This window comes from Raphanus sativus, chromosome 6 (assembly GCF_000801105.2).
Source record: "Raphanus sativus cultivar WK10039 chromosome 6, ASM80110v3, whole genome shotgun sequence".
NCBI lineage: Eukaryota > Viridiplantae > Streptophyta > Magnoliopsida > Brassicales > Brassicaceae > Raphanus > Raphanus sativus.
The window spans coordinates 9053796-9074098 of NC_079516.1; the positions used below are offsets into that span (position 1 = coordinate 9053796).

The 20303-nt window shown below is 36.7% G+C and overlaps 4 protein-coding genes across 4 annotated transcripts; 3 read left to right on the forward strand and 1 right to left on the reverse strand.

The window, feature by feature from the left end:
* Window positions 1–182: 182 nt before the first annotated feature.
* Window positions 183–1835, forward strand: LOC108812794 (UDP-glucuronate 4-epimerase 6). The gene has a single exon (XM_018585158.2). It carries the CDS (start codon window positions 393–395, stop codon window positions 1770–1772), a length of 1380 nt encoding a protein of 459 aa, XP_018440660.1. The 5' UTR covers window positions 183–392; the 3' UTR covers window positions 1773–1835.
* A 4489-nt stretch (window positions 1836–6324) lies between these two features.
* LOC108812277 (protein ECERIFERUM 26-like) lies at window positions 6325–8457 on the forward strand. The gene is made up of 2 exons (XM_018584498.2): window positions 6325–6815; window positions 7379–8457. Exons 1-2 carry the CDS (start codon window positions 6381–6383, stop codon window positions 8213–8215), a joined length of 1272 nt encoding a protein of 423 aa, XP_018440000.1. The 5' UTR covers window positions 6325–6380; the 3' UTR covers window positions 8216–8457.
* Window positions 8458–8559: 102 nt separating this feature from the next.
* LOC108812276 (uncharacterized) lies at window positions 8560–11735 on the reverse strand. The gene is made up of 4 exons (XM_018584497.2): window positions 10935–11735; window positions 10411–10857; window positions 9813–10326; window positions 8560–9733 (listed from the first exon to the last, which is right to left on the reverse strand). Exons 1-4 carry the CDS (start codon window positions 11515–11517, stop codon window positions 8683–8685), a joined length of 2595 nt encoding a protein of 864 aa, XP_018439999.1. The 5' UTR covers window positions 11518–11735; the 3' UTR covers window positions 8560–8682.
* A 1385-nt stretch (window positions 11736–13120) lies between these two features.
* LOC130495997 (paired amphipathic helix protein Sin3-like 2) lies at window positions 13121–15257 on the forward strand. The gene has a single exon (XM_056987712.1). The coding sequence runs from the start codon at window positions 13284–13286 to the stop codon at window positions 14496–14498; it is 1215 nt and encodes a 404-aa protein (XP_056843692.1). The 5' UTR covers window positions 13121–13283; the 3' UTR covers window positions 14499–15257.
* The last annotated feature ends 5046 nt before the right edge of the window (window positions 15258–20303 follow it).

Below are 20303 nucleotides of genomic sequence, written 5' to 3' on the forward strand. Positions count from 1 at the left end.
TTACTAATGCCAGAATAGTCTCACACTCGTGTTAAAAAAACCAACGTCACCATCACAATTATAACAGTACTTTTTTTGGGTAAGATACAATCATACAACAGTACTTTTATTTATTTATTAGCATATTCTAGAAATTAACTCGTTGATTTATAGCACTAAACTTTTATTTCACCAAAAGTGGTTTCCGACCAGAAAATTTTTCTCTCTTTCTCTTTATAATCATCACATTGTTCCTCCACTACCCCAGGGCTCGAAAAGAACCTCTCAAACCCTCTGAAATAAATAAATTTCATTTTGCGCAATTTTTTCTTTTCGATCCCCTTGATCCAAAGAGAAGAATACACATACAAATCTAAAACAAGTTAAAGAGTGTTCTATCAAAAAAACAAAAAATGCCCCTGTCGGCGTCGTCGGCGGACACAAGTAAGACGGTGAAGCTGGAGAGGTACAACAGCTACCTCCGCAAGATTCACAGCACCAAAGTTCTCAAAGCTTCTTCCAAAGTTCTTTTCCGAGCAACACTCCTCGTCGCTCTCGTCCTCCTCCTCCTCTTCGCTATCAACTACCATCCACTCTCCGACAGCCACTCCGCCTCATCACACCATCTCCACCGTCGCAGTTTCTTATCAACCGGCATCTTCTCCTCATCCTCCTCCCTAGGCGAAGGAGCCGCTTGGGAGAAGCGCGTGAGACAATCCTCAACACCGAAACGACCACACGGCCTCTCCGTCCTCGTCACCGGAGCAGCCGGGTTCGTCGGATCCCACTCCTCCCTCGGGCTTAGAAAGCGCGGGGACGGAGTGTTGGGATTCGACAACTTCAACGACTACTACGACCCATCGCTCAAAAGAGCGAGACAACAACTCCTAGAAAAGAACCAAGTGTTCATCGTCGAAGGAGATCTCAACGACGGTCCTCTCTTGCGTAAGCTCTTCGACGTCGTCCCTTTCACTCACGTCCTCCACTTAGCAGCTCAAGCCGGAGTTCGTTACGCCATGAAGAACCCTCAGTCTTACATCAGCTCGAACATCGCTGGACTCGTCAACCTCCTCGAAGTAGCCAAAGCGGCTAACCCTCAGCCCGCGATCGTATGGGCTTCGTCCAGCTCCGTTTACGGACTCAACACCGAGAACCCGTTCTCCGAAGAGCACAGAACGGATCAGCCGGCTAGTCTTTACGCGGCGACGAAGAAAGCGGGAGAGGAGATAGCCCACACTTACAATCACATCTACGGTCTTTCTTTAACCGGACTCCGGTTCTTTACGGTTTACGGTCCTTGGGGAAGACCGGATATGGCTTACTTCTTCTTCACCAAAGCCATACTCCACGGGAAGTCGATAGATATTTACCGAACGCAAGACAATCAAGAAGTGGCGCGTGACTTCACCTACATAGACGATATAGTTAAAGGATGTGTCGGTGCGTTGGACACGGCGGAGAAAAGCACGGGAAGCGGCGGGAAGAAGCGAGGACCGGCTCAGTTACGTGTTTACAATCTCGGGAACACTTCTCCGGTTCCTGTCGGGAGACTGGTCTCGATCTTGGAAGGGTTGTTAGGGAGTAAAGCGAAGAAGCATCTGATCAAAATGCCTAGGAACGGTGACGTGCCTTACACGCATGCGAATGTGAGCTTGGCGTATAAAGACTTTGGGTATAAACCAACAACGGATCTCGCGGCGGGGTTGAGGAAGTTTGTTAAGTGGTACGTTAGTTATTACGGGATACAGCCGAGGGTGAAAAGGGAAAACTCTCACGCCGATGATTCCGCTTAAATAATGCCACCCTGCTCTTCATCAACATCACATGCTTGTTTTTATTTCTTTACAACCCAAAAAGATAATTATTTACAGGGACATATTTCTGTATTTTTCTGTTTTTAGTTTTTAAAAAATGCCAAAAGATCATTAATGGTTTTTTTTATGGTGGTCCTTTTTTAAGGGGGATCGAAGTGGGAATTAAATTGTTACAGCTGTATGTTATAATAGAAAGATATTTGTGAGTGTAATTGGAAATATATGTGGTTTGTTATGTAATAAATGATGGGATAATGATCTTGCTGGAAAGTGCTTATAATCAAGGAATGGAACTTGTGATCCATTATCAACCGTAAGTCTGTAACATGAATTTGAATCTCCTATTATTTTTCTTACTTTTCTTTCCTTCACAATTTTCTTTTACTGTAATATATTTTATCTTACTATATATGTTTATGCCAACTCCACGAGTAGAGATTGAGCTAAACCGGAATAAACTCAAACCCGATTTGACTTGAGAAAAATAATTTTATTAAGGGCAGGCAAATAAACCAAGTGAGTCAAATCTAACATGATACAACTGAGTCCAATTTGAATATGACATAATACCGAAGAAAACTTGTTTTATCGTATTTAAGGTTATGAATTTATTCGAACGGGATCCGAACCCGAATAAATATCTAAAACTCCTAAGTTTTTTAAAATGCTAGGCAATAATTATATGCCTACCAAACTAAAATTCAATCCCAAATAAACACCTTAAATACTTTAGGATATTTTTAAGTATCTAAAATAAGTATCTATTACATCAATAATTAATCAAAATACTTAGTTTAATATATTTTTGTATTTGATACTTTTACTTCTTCTCTATAGTCGAGTTTATCTGGTTTGATGTGTTTTGCTTTAGGTTTATCGGATATGATTTGGTTGCATATAGTTTTTGAGTGTGGTTCAATAAATTCATTGTATTTACAATCTAATTTCATTTGTTGAAAATTACACTATAGCCAGAAAGAATTTTGAAAAGAGAATTTCTCATTTTTTATTTCAAATTACTTTTGGGTTTTTGTTTCACTGAATCATTATTTGTCTTTTTGGATTTAACTAAGTACAAAACAATATTTTTGAACCAAAACCCTGAAAATCAAAAATTATATTGGGTCCAGCTGGTGTTTGGAAATGTTACTATTAATTCAAAACCAAATCCAAATTGAATTTTTATAATATTCGAATAGAAGTGAAGTTCATAAACCCAAAAGCTTGAAACTCGATTGGTCCCCTGAATGTCCAACCCTAAACTTTATTGTGCAAGTCTGAGTGGAAACAAGAGTAAAGTAGTGATGTGTACATAAGGAGATAGAAAATTAAATATCAAACAATAGAAGAATTTTACGGGAAAATTTATCATTTTGATTTAAAAGTGGACAAAAGAACTCTTTTATTATGTGTGTTCCTGCCTTTGATGCTATGCATAACTAATGTTCTAACATATACTATATTTTTAATAAATAGTATTAAAAGCTTGATCCATATCAACATCACAATGTTAACTGTTTCAAAACTATATACTTAAAATTATGTTACAGTAAGAATATTTTTATAAAAACTCTCAAATTTTACCTAAGTTCAAACTACTTGTTTCCGATGGTGAATGACCTAAGAAGAACTTAAGGTGAAAAAACTTGGATGGAAGGATTAATCCAGTCTGATCCTTAGTGTTGGATAGCAAAACTCATACTACGTTCGACTTTGGATGTCTAGTTTCTTGTGTATAGTGAAACTCACGCTCATGTTCTGATCAGAGCCGATCTTTGGGCCAAGCCAAAGAAGTAGTGACTTCCAGCCGTATTATTATAAATACAAATTCGGCCACAAATTTTTGAGAGTTTCTTTTGGTCTAGTGGCAACATCTGCAGGCTACAGCTTCTCTTCGCCACCTGGCAGAGCCGGTTCTAAGAAAACCAGGACCATAAGCAAATTATAAAAAATCAGCTGTATTGGTGGAGGTTCAAACCCTGGGTTGGTGTTAGCAAGTCTATAGCTTTCATGTTTTACCACTAGACTACAAGGAGATTTAGTGAAAATGTGGCCGAAATAATATTTATAATAAAACGGTCGGAAACCACTGCTTCCTTGACTTGGCCCAAGGGCCGCCTCTGCCACATGGGTCTGGCACCTGGATACTTGGGCAAAGCGGGCAAATTTAAAAATTTTGCTTCTGGTCTTGGATTCCCTGGGACTGGCACCGGTTCTGATTGGTGAGAGACAAAGTACAATGAAAGAGCGGTGGTCTACTGAATATAGATGAATCTAACTTTCTTATTCCCGATTTATCTATAACTTCTTCTTCATAACTAACCACACCCAGCGGCTTCATATAGCAACATGGCCCAAAACGTAATAACAGAATATGGGACAAAAGCCCATTATATTCTTTTGTGAATTGACATTCATGAAAGACTATAAAAGCTTTTCCACTTACTTATTCTTGAGTATGAACAAGCCGCAGGGACCATACATATAATTAAATATCATTTGCTCTTTGCTGCTAACCAAAATAAAACGTACATTTTTGTATTATATATAGATGTTCCACACGACTAGTTCACGTGAACCCCAAGACATAAACCTACTGTACGTGAAAAGTAGTTGGATCGTTCATAGTAGTTAAGCATGTCACTGGATATTGTGACCACCTTATCTAAAGCAGTTCACAGTCAGTCACAACCTTATACTATAGATATTGGTCCTTATAAGTATCACATCACTAGAGTTACAAATTTATCGTTCTTGGTGCTTACTGGATATTGTTTTAGACATCTGCGGGATCCGATTTCGAATGCTAGATGATTGCTACGTTTTGGGAAAATGAACTTACACTTTGGATCTGACACAAGTATTATTAAAAGTGATCTGGATCTAAAAATTATCAAGGTGACAAGGTATATATAAATTGATCATATGTAACAACACTAGATTCATATGTATGCACAAACTTAATGATATTTGTGTACCTATAACGTATATATGGATACAAGTGTATGTACGCTCACCTACACGCACCTAATGTTCGTAACAATTTTGAAACAAAAACAAACAAACTTCCAGTCACGCTCACCTACACGCACCTAATGTTCGTAACAATTTAGATTTCTCATTATAGAGATATATGGTGGTGACGAACACCAGTACATTAGTAAGATAATTTTTTTGTGAATAATGCAATATTAACATCTCTCACTGAATGTGTGTGCATTAACTGTGTTAACAAAAAGATAGCATGTTAATTGCATTACTCACATAAAATTATCTTCTCCAAATATACCACCCAATCAAATAAAGAGAGATCTAAATAGTACTTAGTAGAATTGTTTTGAGTATAAACTTCATGTTTTGGATATTGAGGTCTAGATAGATATTAACCATGCTTCACTTGTATATCTAACTGAGAGGTGTGTACGTTATATCTTTGCAGTTTGGGGAACATGTGTGAGAGAGAGCTCGGATTTGTACGTTCTAATGAGGCTTCAATCGTGTAAATAATTATGAACTCCTAATTAATAAATGTTGGCAAGAGGTGACTAGTCGCACCGGTGATGTTAAATCTCATTTCCTTTACCAGTTTGCTATATTTTCCACTATCTAGCTTATAAATAGGAAGAAAATATCATTTACACTCTTTAAGTAACTCCCACAATGTTATAGCAAATTGGATGGTGACCTCTTGATAAGTGAACTTACAAAGATAAGCCATATATTCATATAAAAGGAATCTGAAAGGGAGCTGGCGTACGATTATAAGTGGAGCCTTAATAAATGTCGAAGCAATATGATTGATAAATGTAGTGTTTTTTTTTTTTGACTAAAATGTAGTGTTCGTACACTACACTACACACTTTTTGGCTTAGGGTTGCTTTGTTTAATTGCTTAACTAAATTATGGATAAAAAACCGGTTGTGATAGTTTCCTTCTCTTTAAGGATCATATTTGGACTTAACCATATTTATTTTATTCTTGTCACCATAGCTCAACATTTAGGATCTTGATTGCAGATCGTTAAAAATAGTTCAAATCAATTATATATATATATATATATATATATATATATATATATATATATATATATATTATATATATGAACCAGCATATCTCCAGTTGACAAAAACCCAACAAGTCCATATGTGTTGTGAATAGAAAAGCAAGAAATAAGTATTGAGGTACAAATATATATATATAATTTTCTAAAATATGGACTTTAATAATGAGCATATATTATAACACTTTTATCTCATTTTCTTATTTTGTTTAGCACTCTCACTAAGCAAACCTGGCAACACAGTATGGTAACACCTTCGGACTAAGAACATTCTATAACATTAAGTGTGTTCATACTAGAACCGAGGATCAGCCAATAGTACATATAAAAAAAGTTTGTGAGTAGCTCACAGTCATAATTATAAAAATGATGAAAGAGAGAGCGACACGTCAAGAAACAGTGATAAATTTGAGAAAAATGTTTGCCAGAAAATATTTAATTATTCCTATATATACATGCCAGACCGAGAGATTACTCGAAAATATTTTACCTATATTTCTCATACATCTACCCTCTGTCTCATACACATGGGTCGACTTCAAGAAGAGGGAAGCAGTCCAATTCATAGTTTTCGGTTATCGACCGTGAGTGCATCCCGACCAACAGAGACTGGCATGACCCACGAACCCACCGGTTTAGACCTCGCCATGAAGCTCCACTACCTAAAGGTGGTTTATATATACTCGGCCCAGACGGCACGTGACTTGACCGTGATGCACGTGAAATGGCCCTTGTTCCAACTGTTCGAACATATCCCATGGATCGTTGGCAGGTTCAGGCGGCACGATTCGGGACGTCTGTTCATAAAGTGCAACGACTGTGGCACGCGTTTTGTTGAGAGTCAGTGCGATCTCACACTGGAGGAGTGGCTACGTGTACCAGACCGGTCCGTAGATGAGTCATTGGTTTATCACCAACCAGTTGGACCCGGGTTGGCATACTCTCCTTTGATCTATATTCAGGTGCGTGTATGCCTCTACTAATTCACGTTAAATATAAAAGATCAAACAAAAATATAGATTAAAGTAATAGAAAAAACAAGAAAATACATTGATGAATAGACAAAAACATAGTTTCACCTTTACCTTGTTGTTCTTACCAAAAAAAACATATCTTCAACTGATTTAATTCGAATTTCATTATCGTTGTAAATCATGTGATCAGTATGGTGTTTGGTCCATTAAACCCTTTATAGAAAACTAAACAAATGTAAAAGAAAACAAGCATCAAGCGCAGGACTAGTTATGGACATAAAAGAGTGCTTTTGCATGGAACTGGCGACAAAGTAAAAATTTTAAGTTTCAAAAAGAAAAACAGTACATCCGCGGGCTTGCGACTCTCCTGGATTCAACCAGGCTAAAATATTTAGTTTACAAAAAAAAAGACAGAAATTTCTTTACAGATCTTAGAAATTTGAAAAAAGTATTTTTGACATGTAATTAAAATATATGTTTCAGATATGTAAAATATCGGTACTCAATTAGCCAAACAAATGCAAAGTAAAATATCGGTTTTGTTGCTGTAGATGACCCGGTTCAAGTGCGGTGGATTAGCGTTTGGTCTAAGTTGGGCACATATCATGGGAGATCTATTCTCTCTTTCTCACTTTTTCAACCTATGGTCTCGAACCTTAGCTGGTGAAGAGATCTACTGGCCCAAACCCTCTAACTTACAAAAAGGTTGTCCAAACCCGACTTCTACTACGGACAAAGAACCGGGGTCCATCAAACAGGTTGACCCGGTTGGTGACCTCTGGGTCGTTTCGAATAACAGGAAAATGACAACATACTCCTTCAATGTAAAGGTGAACGACATAAAATCACAACTTCCAGCGAACAGAAATGAATTCGAGATCCTTACTGGCATCATATGGAAATGCATAGCCAAGGCTAGAGGAAAATCTGAGCCGGTTGCGATCACGATCATCAGACCGGATCCCAACGGACTGAAGCATAGAGCGGTGAGGAACACTCAGATGATTAGCTCCGTTCACGTCGATTTTTCTGTGGTTCATGCAAATTTGGATGATATTTTAAAAGCGATGGTAGAAGCGACCGATGAGACGTTCTTGATCAATGAGCTTGGGGAGAGAGATGAGGACTTTATTGTATACGGAGCGAAGTTAACGTTTGTGGATATGAGTGAAGTGGATTTCTACGAGGCGAAAGTAAGGGAGACATCACCGAGATCGGTGTATTGTAATGTTCAGGGGATAGGAGACAACGGAGCGGTGGTGGTTTATCCAGCGGCTAAGAAGGATGAGAGGGTTGTGATGGTGACGTTGCCGGAGGATGAGATGGAGAAGGTTAAAGGGGAACTTGAGAAGTGTGGTTTAGTCAAGGAGTTAAGTAACGGAGAATGAAATTCAAAAGTGATGTTTGCTGTATCATTTCTTTATCAAGTGTGTCATGTTTGTGTGTTTAAATTTCTGTTTCTTTTCTTTATCAAGTATGTCATGTTTGTGTGTCTAAATCGTTGTATTTTCTGTCGTGCTTTCCATCAGAGAATAATGGTAAGAAGGCGAGTGTCTGTGTAAGATTGAAATAAGTACACTAATCTATAATGTATGGGTTTTTAATGATAAACTGTCTATTCGTGAGGTTACTTAGCGTGGGTGTTCGACACGTCAGTAATACTTTTTAACTTCTAATTTATCACTAATCTAAGAGACCAAGAAACACTCATTATCTTGGACGAAGATGGAAGTGAAGCAGAAACAATTTTTTTAGAAGTTTTAAACAGTTTATTTGAAAGTGGCATTGAGAATAAAATAGAGTAAGAGCGTCTCAACTGGAGAAAAGGCCAGTCTGCTATTTAAACAGCTGATGATCATTCAGAACCTCCAGGAGAAGCTGACCGCAATCTTTCATGTCGTTTTGATCTTTTCTCTCTTGAACTGTCCCTCTTCTCTCTCGACCTCGAGTGTCCCTTACGTCTTGATGATGATTTCTTTTCATCAAAGTATCCAGGGGATGACCTTCTCTCTCTCCCATGCCTACCCTCAGACGACACTGACCTCGACCTTCTTCCACTACGACGCTTGGACTTTTTCTCCCTGCTCTGAGTCTCCTTGGTATGACTACGTTTACTACCGTCAACTGATCTCGACCTCGACCTCCTTCTACGAGATCCTGTGTCTTTATCTTCTTCCAGCTCATTTCTCCTAGAAGACCTGTGTTCAGTTTCCAATGATCTAGACCTAGACCTAGACCTTCCCCTCCTCTCCTCCTTCATGCCTTCAGCAACATCAATATCCTCATGAGAGCCATTGTTGACTTCCAATGATTTAGCCCTAGACCTCCCCCTCTGTTTCCGTTCAGTATCATCAGAACTTCGGGATGTGTCTCTGGTTCTTTTCCCACCGTCACGAGATCTTGACCTTGACCTAGCCTTATCCTTCTTATCTGCCGAATCTTCCACTGATCTAGATCTTGAACGTGTTCTACGTTTGGTTTTGGTATCGTCATCATCTCTTGGGGTTGACTTAGTTTCCTTATGTCGCCTTGGTGATCGTGAACCAGCACGAGATGATTTCTTATCCCCACGAGATGAGCTATCTCGTCCATGTCTTGACAGCTCTGAATCAACCAGCTTTGATTTTCTCTTTTGGGGGCTTACACTTCTACTTCTCCTTGAACTAGATGAATGGTGTTCATCTGATCTACCGTATCTCCTACTTTCAGAAACATCCCTAGAATCTCTATATGACCGCCTTCTCCCCTCATAAGTTGATCGCCGGTGATATCTCAACGGTGATCTTGATCTATGACTTCGTGGGCGACGAAATGGTGGTGAGTAAGACCGAGATCTCCGCCTTCGCCTGTAACTAATTGGTGATTTTGACTTCGATCTAGACCTGGCAGGAGATTTAGATGGTGACCTGCACAAGAGTAATGACTATCAGTTCAGTTCTCAAAAGATATGACAACGTTATCAAAGGGAGAAAAGAGCAAGCCCACCTAGGTTTCTGGTCAGCTTCTTTTTCGTCATTCCCAACTCCATTAGGGTTCAGTTTCCTGCTTATCTCTGCGGCTCTAGCTGCTGCAAGCTCGGTGGCAGACTTCATAGTGGCAGCCTTATTCGCCGCCTGCTGAGTAGCCATGGCTTGTTGCATCAGTATAGCCTGCTGGAACTGCATCTGCTGCATCGCCACGGCCTGTTGCATCATCATTGGTACGGAGGATGAAGAAGAGTTATCCAAAGATGGTTTCTGAGGAAGAGATTTTGCAATCTCAACATTCAAAGCCCTACCGCAAACTTCCATATTGTTCAATGCCAACGCAGCGGTTGCTTCTTCCGGCTTTGAGTACTCTATATAAGCAACGTGCTTTGAATCAGTTATAGTACAGTCAACTACTGTGCCACAGAAGCTAAATAGCTGCTTAAGCTGCTCAGTGGTAAGCAGTGGACTCAGGTTGCCAACTTGGACATATTTCTTCAATTCTTCCCCCTTTACTTCTTTTCTCGGGGAACCTAAATCAGAAAACTCGTTAATATCACAACGGGAAGCAAACAAAAATCATATATATATGTTCCAATAATTAAAGGAGACAATACCTAAAGAGGCTTTGTTTAAAGCTTGAGCTTGCATCTGAGAAGCATGAGCTTGAAGGGTTTGTGCGGCGACAATAGCCTGAGCAGCAGCCATCGCTGCAGCGGAAGGTGTCATAGGAACCTGGCTTAGATTACTCATGCTGGTTGTGGCAGCTATAGCAGTCATGAGCAAACTCTGCGGAGGATGACTCAACTTGCACATCGTGTTAGCACATCTACCATAAAGATACTCCCGGCACACTTCCCCAAGCGAAGCTCCAACCCCAGGCAAAATAGCACCACCTGAAGGACCAGGAGAAATCCCTGGAACCGTCCCCAAGAGCCCCGGGAAAGCACCCGAAACCGAACCAGTGTAGTTCGGCATGTTCGGCATTGTTTGGTTTGTAAGGCTTGAGTATGAAGCTGGAGCAGAGCCAATGATTCCAGCAGAAGCAGAAGAAGAATAAGTTCCTGTTATTACAGACATAAAAAGACAGCCTTTAGCATCCACACGAGAAACAACACTAAAAAAAAAAAACCTTTTTTACCTTGGCTGAAGAAGACAGGGAAAGGACTACCCATAATAGCATCACCATTGCAGTCAACGCTGACCATATAGTTACCTCTCTTGGGGACAACGTAGGTAACAGCATAACTCCCGTCTCCAACATCTTTAACCACACCTTCTTGCTCTTCACCACCAACACCAACACCAGGCGTCACTTTAACCCTAATCAAAGCCCCACCGTTGGGAACTTTCCTCCCATCAGAGTCCTTTGTAACAACCACAAAGGTAGACGGCACACAAGCAGTTCCTCCACCGATCCCAGCTCCGGAAGCCGTGGACTTACTCGGATCCAATGGACCAATCGGTTTCCTCGACAAGTAATCGAATTCATCTTCCGAATCCGAAGAATCGCTGTCGGATTCCTCCTCCGGTTGTGCTGGTTCCGGTACTACCGTGGACGACGGAGAAGGTTCGATTAACAACGGCGTGGGTTGTTGATCGGCGGCGGCTTTGAATGTGGCGTCGAAAGCGGCTTTGGCGGCGGCGTCTTTCTCCCCGTCGTCCTTGATTTTGGCGTCTTCTGCGTGTTTCACCCAGAAGGGCTTACCAGCGTTGGAAGCCATCCGCAAACACAAATCTCAGATTAGCACCGGCGCGGAGATGAATCTCTGATTCGAGAAAATGGCAATTGAGGGTACGGTTACGGAAACCAAAGCTGGGAAGAGGAAGGTGATGGGTAGAATGGTGAGATCGAAGGTAGATCCCGTGGTTTCTAGGGTTTCTACCAGATCGAGGAAAAGTTACAGAAGACGGAAAAAAAAAAGAAAGTGGAAAGAGTCGAATATTTTATGAGCCGCAAGTGGATGATAAACCCTCTCGGTCTGGGAGAGGTTTTACTTTTTGTTATTTTGGGTTTATTTGTCAAAAAACTAAAAAAAAAAGTTAAATTTATAGAGAGAGAGTAGACAAAGGTCGGTTTTGGACTTATTATTCGGAATCCGTATTCGATCTAAGATCCGCTCTAAAAATAGGATATCCAAAACGCTCGAATCTGGATTTGGATAATAAAATCTCAGATCCGTCAAAATCGAATATGGATCCTAATATCTTACTTTCTAATATATTGAGATCTGTATTTTTAGAATATATTAAATTTTTAATTTTATCAGTAATTATATTTGATATATTAATTGTTATACATAAAATTAGTTTTATATTACCATATATATATATTTCTTGTATAAATATTTAATTTATATATTATTTTTAAAATTCAAGTATTTTAGAAAAAATATATATTTTATTATTTTTATGAATCTAAATCCAAATTTGGATCCAGATACTCGCGGATAGAATAATATTTAAATATATATCTGTAATCTGGATATCCAAAAGCCATGAGTCAGAATCTTGATACAAAATCCATGGATTCGACGAATATGAATCTGGATATTTTAAATTTCTCGGATATCCGAAAACGTTCCATTCTATATAGAAAAATATGAAGTAGACGAGAGAGGGGTTTTACATAGCTAATGAATTTGTGTTTTCTAGATAGTTAATAAGTATGTGAGGCATACATATAAGTGAGCGCATTCAACTACCGAATGTGCTCATATTTGTTTGAAAAAAACTGAAAGTTTTGCTGGAAGAAGTCTTTAAAGAAAACAACTGCAAAGCAAAGAGAAGGACACCGGAAATAAAAAGGAATCAGATATTAGGTTAGATGTAAAATGGTTTATTTCTTCTTCCTTTTTGTGAAGATTAAATTGTTATTAGCCATGGATATTTAGTTCTCGAATTCGTTTTGGTTCGCTTTGAGCAACAAAGTTGAGAACCGACTTATATCTGAAATAATTTTGGATTCTATTCAATTCTGATTTTCGGTTAATTCGGATTACAAAAGTAAAAACAATACTGATTTTTTTAGGTTTAAATATTAGTTTTTTGGGTTAAGATAAAAATTCAGATAATTTAGATAATTTTAAATATTTTTAGATAGAAATATTCTAGTAATTTGATTTTTTATTGCCATTTTGATTTTTAAATAGTATTTTTAAATTATTGGATCACTTTAAAACTAAATATACTGTAGTTCGTTTTGTAAATATATAGACTAACCAGAGTTTCTCTCTCCAAGGAACCATTTTGTCAGAAAGAAAATCCAAAAGATTTGAAATAAAAAAAAACTTTATGACAAAAACAAAATCGGTGATTTATATATTTTTTATCATCCAATATATAAGGAGATATACATGACTACTCAGCAGGATAATATCTGAAACAAAAGAAAATAGATAAACAGCATCACTATAAAGAGTAGTCGATCGCGTGCGCAACAAGGAAGAAATAAGATTCAAAAAGAAAGCTTGAAGGCGACTGAGAAAGGATGGTGAAGAAGAGTGCGCTTGAGTTATGGAGTATCTTCAAACAGAGACTAAGTCCGGCTGATTTCAAGGCGCTCACCTCCTTGTTGATAGATTCTAATCGCAAGAGAATAGGCAAGACCCAACTCATAGCATCTGCTCTGGTTTTGTTCAAGAACGACGAGTTTCTTCACCGATGCTTCACAGATTTTCTAAACGGTAATAACTCTCAAGAAGAAGAAGAGGAAGAAGAAGATAAAGATGCAGCGCTGAGTGAGGTTGAGGTTGAGTCGCTCAAAAGCTTCTGTAAGAAGATCAGTGAGGAACTGGTGGGTCCTTCCGAGTTGCTGAAGTTAGTCTCCTCCATTAAAGACCTTGGTGATAAAAAAATCAGGCTCAGCCAGTTCTGTAAATCTCTTCCGCCTCTGTTCAAGAACAATGCTCAAGGAGATGATCATGGAAAGACACAACAAAGGGTTGAAGATACGGGTCTTGAACTTGAAGAAGGTGAAATACGAGAAGATGGTCTTCTTCGTGATCCATACGTTGAACAAGATCGTCTTGGTATTAGGGCTAAAGAAGATCCAAAGATTGGAGCCGATGCTGAGATTAGGGTTTCTGAGGGGAGAGAGTTGGTGAAAGATGTTACGCATGGTTTAGACAAGATGGATTTGGAAGGGAAGAAGAGAAGGATATTGCAACCGGAACCGACTGATGAGAGGTCTCTGAAGAAACCAAGAACGTCGAGGCGGTTATTAGAACGAGTGACACCGAGCTATATGCTTATCCCTGATGAAGAGCAGTGTCCTGACTCAGACGACAATGTACTGAACAACAAGTACTCTCTGATGCAGTTTAATGGTTCTTCGAGACGTAAGAAACTGAGCAGATACGAAGAAGCAATGGCGAGATGCGAAGAGGACATGTTTGAGTCTGATATGTTGATGGAAACTCTGAAAAGTGCAGTGGAGAGCGCTGAGAAAGTTATAAGGGAGAAGATGAGCGTGGAAGATCTTGGAGTAAAGTTCTACAGATGCATCGAAAGGCTGTACCGTGGAGATATGTTTGAAGTTGTAAGAGAAGACCACAAGAAGGTTTTACCTGTGATCTTAAGCAGGCTGAAGCAGAAGCTTGATGAGTTCACAGTTGCTCGGGAGATATGGATCCCTATGTGGAAGCGAGTCTTTGAAGAAAACACTGCAAAGCAAAGACAAAGAGAATCTACTGCACAAAAGTGAAAAAGAGCAAATTTTTGAATCACGGCGATAAAATGTAACTAAGTAGGTTTACTTTTGGTTTGATGTCCCCCACTTTTATGAAACTGTATATTTCAAGAAAGTTTTGTGAATACAGGAAAGGCAGATCTTTAACACAAGGACAAAGTGTTCAAGCAGATCAACCCAAATCTATATCTGTATTATACCGTTATTATAAGGTACCAAAATACTCATTAGTTGTTGATATTTTAATTAAGGTACCAACAAGAAGACACCTTTGAAGTAGAATCAACATTGAACAGCAAATCAGTAGAAACTCCTGCAATTATCTTTGCTGGAATTACAAGACAAGGGCACATAATTACATCAAGTAATGTATGGAACAACTGTCTGCGAGGTTAGAATGTACATTATAAGATACATAAAGTTAAGATTGGAACGCAAGAAAATTGTTCAAACAAAACTAAAGATCATACCTACATACATCCTCATGGCAAGCTTTTTAGTTTAACGATGTCAGCCAAAACCTTTTATTTAAAGCAAACTTACCCGTCTATTCTATCGCTAAGCAAGGATATACATGGTTCATCAAAAGCTCACTCCTTGAAATTGCTTAAATATTTTTGTTTTGGTCCTTTCACCAGCCATTTCAAGTTGAATAAGATGATTTAAAGCCTTTTAATTTGGACAAATATTAAACAATTGTGTCGAAGTCAATACTGTTGCGACCCTGGCCACTATCTTTTCGAAGTAGTTTTTGTTCTTTCGACTTGCACTTTATCCTCATACTAAATTTTGATCCGCGCTTTGGAAGCGCTGATTATTTTAGGATGAAATTTTTTACTAATAATTTAACAAATATTTTGGTAAATTTTAAAGAGTGTGTATTTAAAATATTTTTGCATTTAAATCAGTATTTTTAAATTCAACCCGATTGTGATTATACCGGTTAATCCGGAGGTCTGACAATTCAATTTAGGTTTTTAAAATATTCATATTAAAAAAATTCACTAAAACCCGAGACTAACCGATTGAACTGATGGATGACCGATATGTAATCTAATTGGATTTAAATTGTAATAGTTTCATAATTTGTATTCTTATAATCCAAATTTTAAAGTTCATTATTTTGCAATTTATGAAATTATGACATTTCTACAAAATTTTAAAGAGAAAATGATAGATATAAAATAACTAAGATTAATTATTGTATTGTTTGGAAACATTGATAGTAATATAAAAAATATATTGTTTGGAAACATTGATAGTAATATAAAGAAATAAGTATATTGTTTAGAAACATAGATAGTAGTATAAAAAAAAGAACATTAGTGATTTAATGTAGGTTTAACTATAAAGTATAAAAGTGTATTTAATTTAAAAACTTACAAAATATATGTTAGGTCCAACAGAATGTTTCTGTTTTAATAAGATAGATGGTTAAGTTACCATACATCATATTATAAGATTCAAATAAAAACGAAAGTTACTAGAGAAAACACACAAAGCATAACGACGAACAAGTGATGAGGAAATTCAGCTAAAACAACAAAGACACTGGAATATTCATTAGAATAAATAAAAAATCATAGAAATGACTCGGGTTTGACATAGTGGTTGACATTCGGATGGGTAAATTCTCTAACCTGTTTACTGTGGTCGATTCTCCCCCTCTTCAACCAATAATTAACTTTTAGTAATTATTTATTGTTTTAAACATACAAAGCCACGTAGGATTCTTTAAGTGACATGTAAGCAAGTTAATTTACAGTTCAAACTCTGTTATCAGTGACTAACGGAAAATCCTCATTTCGCCTCTATGAGCTTCAAGGCAAACTTCAAGCCATAACAAATGAAGATAAAGCTCATTTGCGACCAACTGTCCTCTATTGGTAGTCTTTTATCAGAGAGAATGAAGATCTTTTCTACCTTCTAAAGTCTAGCTGAGGAGTACGAGCCTCTCATAACCAGTACTAAAGGTGTACGTTGTTGATCTTGTGGTTAACCCTACTCTTGAAGATCCTTTTCCTCTGTCTCGACAGTTATGATTCTCGCATTCGATGTACCTAAAGTGAATAAATCTATACTCGTGGTAGGGTGTATTCTTCTGATTCATATAACCTAAAATTTAAGCAATGTTAACAACACAATAAATATTCAGATCTATTTATTGGTGGTATTTTGACATATTAACATGGCTTTTTGTTCTGAATAGATGCCCCACTCGAGATTGTCTCCTCCAATGGAATCTGCCGGTTGATCCTGCTTGCCTTCTCTGTAACGCTGCACCGGAGTCACAGAATCACCTATTTTTCAATTGTTCCTTTGTGTGGCAACTGTGGTCGGAGGTTTTCCGTTGATGCTCCATTCAGCCACTACAAGACTTATCTTACTCTGTTGGCAGGCAGTGATCTATGTTAAGTTAGATGTGCTTCACACTTAAAACCAATTGGTGATAAGATGAGTGGCTTATCCACCTTATATATTACTAATAATCATTTCCAACTACCGATGTGGGACACTTTGTGTCTAATACGCCTCATCGAGATGATGGTTCTTTGAGCGTCAATCTCGGAATGTTCGGGTAAGGACCGTAGACCAACTTTGGGCCGAGTCGATGAAGATCGGGTTGGACTGCTTGGATCGGGCTCTGATACCATGTTAAGCTAGATGTGCTTCACACTTAAAACCAATTGGTGATAAGAGGAGTGGCCCATCCACCTTATATATTACTAAGAATCCCTTTCAACTACCGATGTGGGACACTTTGTGTCTAATAATCTATACTATGTGGCATGAAAGGAACATGCGTCTTCATCAACAGACTTTCCAATCTCCCGACCCTCTACTTCGACAACTTGATCGTCTAATTAAGGATCGGATCCTGAGTTACAGATCATCATCTCCTACTTCTTCATCGGGCTCATGCAAATGTGGCTAGCCACGGAGAACCCTCGGTGACTCTCTGACTGATCTTAACCACTGCGATAATTCCTAACCAATCTGGGCCACTGGAAAAACCTTTCTGATCTACTATATGGGTTACTAAATTGTTGGTTTTTCACTATTTGGGTTTGACTATAGATTTTGGGCTTGTAAAACATTTTATTTCTTTTGCTATAATATGAATGCCATTAGTCAAAAAAAAAAAAAACTGTCGAACTCGGGTTGATGTAGGGATATGCCAATTTTCCAAATATTGTGTATCCTGTTACTCGTGGGGGTAAATATTATTTATATTTTGATTACATGGAATACATGATTAGAAATTTAATAATGTGAAATTTCCAACACATATTCTTCATTATAAATTTATAATATTTCTAAAAAATATGAGGTTGCATACCTAGACATATATTTAATTTATATTACATATTTTAGTAGATAAAATAGTATTTATAAGAAAATGAATTTAAAATTAAAACTAAACTAATACATTTTAAATATTGTAAAACTGAAATAAACTAATATTGTAAAACTGAAATAAACTAATTTCAACCAATCTTTTTAAATTTAATCCATACACTAAATCAGATTAGATTTTGGTTCTACAGTTTAAGCTTATTGAATCGATCGTAATTAAACGATAGAGAAAATTAATAAATAGATTTAATATATATACGAAAGATACTGTTTGCATAGTATATATATAACAAGACAAAATATAAAAATATAAGAAAAATATAAATACATTTTCTTTATAAAAATAAAATTAAATGTGAAATTTATTTTTGTTTTAAATTCATTTTTATTTGAGTAACTTCTTATAACAAAATAGAAATCATGACAAAAATTAAAATAAATAATAAATAAATAATGATTATTTTAAAGTTAATTTTGAAATTACATCAACTAATTCTAATTATTTATATCACAGTTCTCTTTTGGTGGCATAGCAATATGTTTTTTAAAAATTAAATAACTACAAATAAAATAGTTTATTTAATGATGGAAAATATCTATTCTGTGTTATGCATGGTAAAAATAATTAAAAGTTCATTTCAATATTTCAAAATACTACATGGTTTCCTAAGTTTCCATATCAGATCAGCCAGTCTCAGATCATATGTGAATAGCGGTTTTTCGAGATTTTAAATTGATAAATAATTTTTATTATATCTAAACCTATGTATACATACATAGATCACCAGATTCACCAGCGTAACCACATGTTCAAAAAATATTAAAATATTGAATTCATCTAATTTAAATAATTCAGTTAGAAATAATGAACACCTTAAGTGATGGTTAAACAGTGAAATAAAATTACAATATATAAATAAAAAAAATAATAATAAAAAATTGTTAAATGGTGAAATAAAATTACAATATATAAATCAAAACAAATAATGAACTAAAATATAACTATATAAATGTAAGTTTTCTATTTATGTGTTGGCAGAAATATAAATTATGCATATTGAAAGATAAAAAAATATAAAACATGTATAATTTTTATGTGTACTTAATATATTTTGAATCATAAACTTCTAAAGTTTATACCCACCATATTAAGTTCTTATACAAAGCCTTAATTTATCTCTTCAAATTCTATCCCAAATTTATGGTTTCGATCCAAAATCTTAAAACTTGATTTTAAGGTATAAGGTTTAGTGATTAGTATAAAGATAGAGTTTAAAGGAACATAAAAATATCTACTAAAAAGGTTTTTAAGTGTAAATAAGGAAATATAGGTTTTTATTGTTAATCCATGAGATGAAGATAACACTTTGCTTATTCTTGACCCTTGTAAATAAGGAAATATATATTCTTGACCCTTGCAAAATCAAATCTATGGACAAAAATGCAAAATTGCAGTTAGAGATATAAATATTAAAATTTAAAATTAAATGTCAAAAATCGTAGTATATATTTACAGATTGACTTCAAATATATGCCACAGAATTGACCTGTGTATATGCGGTGCTTCACAGGCTTAAAACTGACCTCAATCGATTCGTTTTGATTGTGAGACAGAGTTGTATTAGTTCAGTTTGTAACCATTAACATTCAACAAAGGAGCGATAAATCATATAAGGATTAAGAATTGATAGGGCTCCCATGATTTATCTGAGTAAAAATCAGATCTTTAGAGGACAAAACACATTAGGGCTTCTTACACAACCAGATTACCAGGTGAAAAATGATCTAAAAATATCGTTCAAGACAAAACACTTGCAAGACTGCATTATTAATATTCGGAACAGAGAGAGAGGTAGACAAGGTAGGAGTTGGGAGACACTTAGTATTAACTATAAAGTGAGTTTCTTCTGACATATGCGAATTTAATTAGATTTTCAGAAACTTCTGCCCAAGAAAAAATCGACTGTCTATACAAAACACAAATTCACACAATCAACTGAAGTATCAGCCTAATAATACTTGTATAATATTATAAGGTTCAACGTGAATCCAAATACCATCCATGCGATATATTTTCTCCATCTTACTTTTTATAAAAAATAATTGAACATTCGACTTTCCGGGGCAGGAAAAAAACATTCTATCTTTTTCCGACTAATAATAGGTGAACTATCTTTTTTTTTTTTGAAAAATGGTTAAATCCGGATCTATTAAAGACACATACTTAACCCCCAGGTGGAGGTACAGCCCATGGATAGACCTTCTTCTGGACATTCAAATGAGCCGAAAGCAATAACTCATATCTATGTGCCCGGTGGGGTTTGAACCCGGATTTGCCGTATTGGGTTTGTAATTCCCTCAAGCGTCACTAGGCCACCACCACCGGTTATAGGTGAACTATCTTCACTTTATAGTTTATGTTAAAGTGATCAAAGGAATTGTGGAGATAGATTTGGGAATTAA

Coding starts and splice junctions, on each gene's coding strand:
- LOC108812794 (XM_018585158.2), top strand. CDS start 393: ATGCCCCTGTCGGCGTCGTCGGCGGACACAAGTAAGACGGTGAAGCTG.
- LOC108812277 (XM_018584498.2), top strand. CDS start 6,381: ATGGGTCGACTTCAAGAAGAGGGAAGCAGTCCAATTCATAGTTTTCGG. Junction 6,816..7,378: donor CTCCTTTGATCTATATTCAG/GTGCGTGTATGC, acceptor TTGTTGCTGTAG/ATGACCCGGTTCAAGTGCGG.
- LOC108812276 (XM_018584497.2), bottom strand. CDS start 11,517: ATGGCTTCCAACGCTGGTAAGCCCTTCTGGGTGAAACACGCAGAAGAC. Junction 10,327..10,410: donor TTTAAACAAAGCCTCTTTAG/GTATTGTCTCCT, acceptor TTTCTGATTTAG/GTTCCCCGAGAAAAGAAGTA. Junction 9,734..9,812: donor GAAGCTGACCAGAAACCTAG/GTGGGCTTGCTC, acceptor ACTCTTGTGCAG/GTCACCATCTAAATCTCCTG.
- LOC130495997 (XM_056987712.1), top strand. CDS start 13,284: ATGGTGAAGAAGAGTGCGCTTGAGTTATGGAGTATCTTCAAACAGAGA.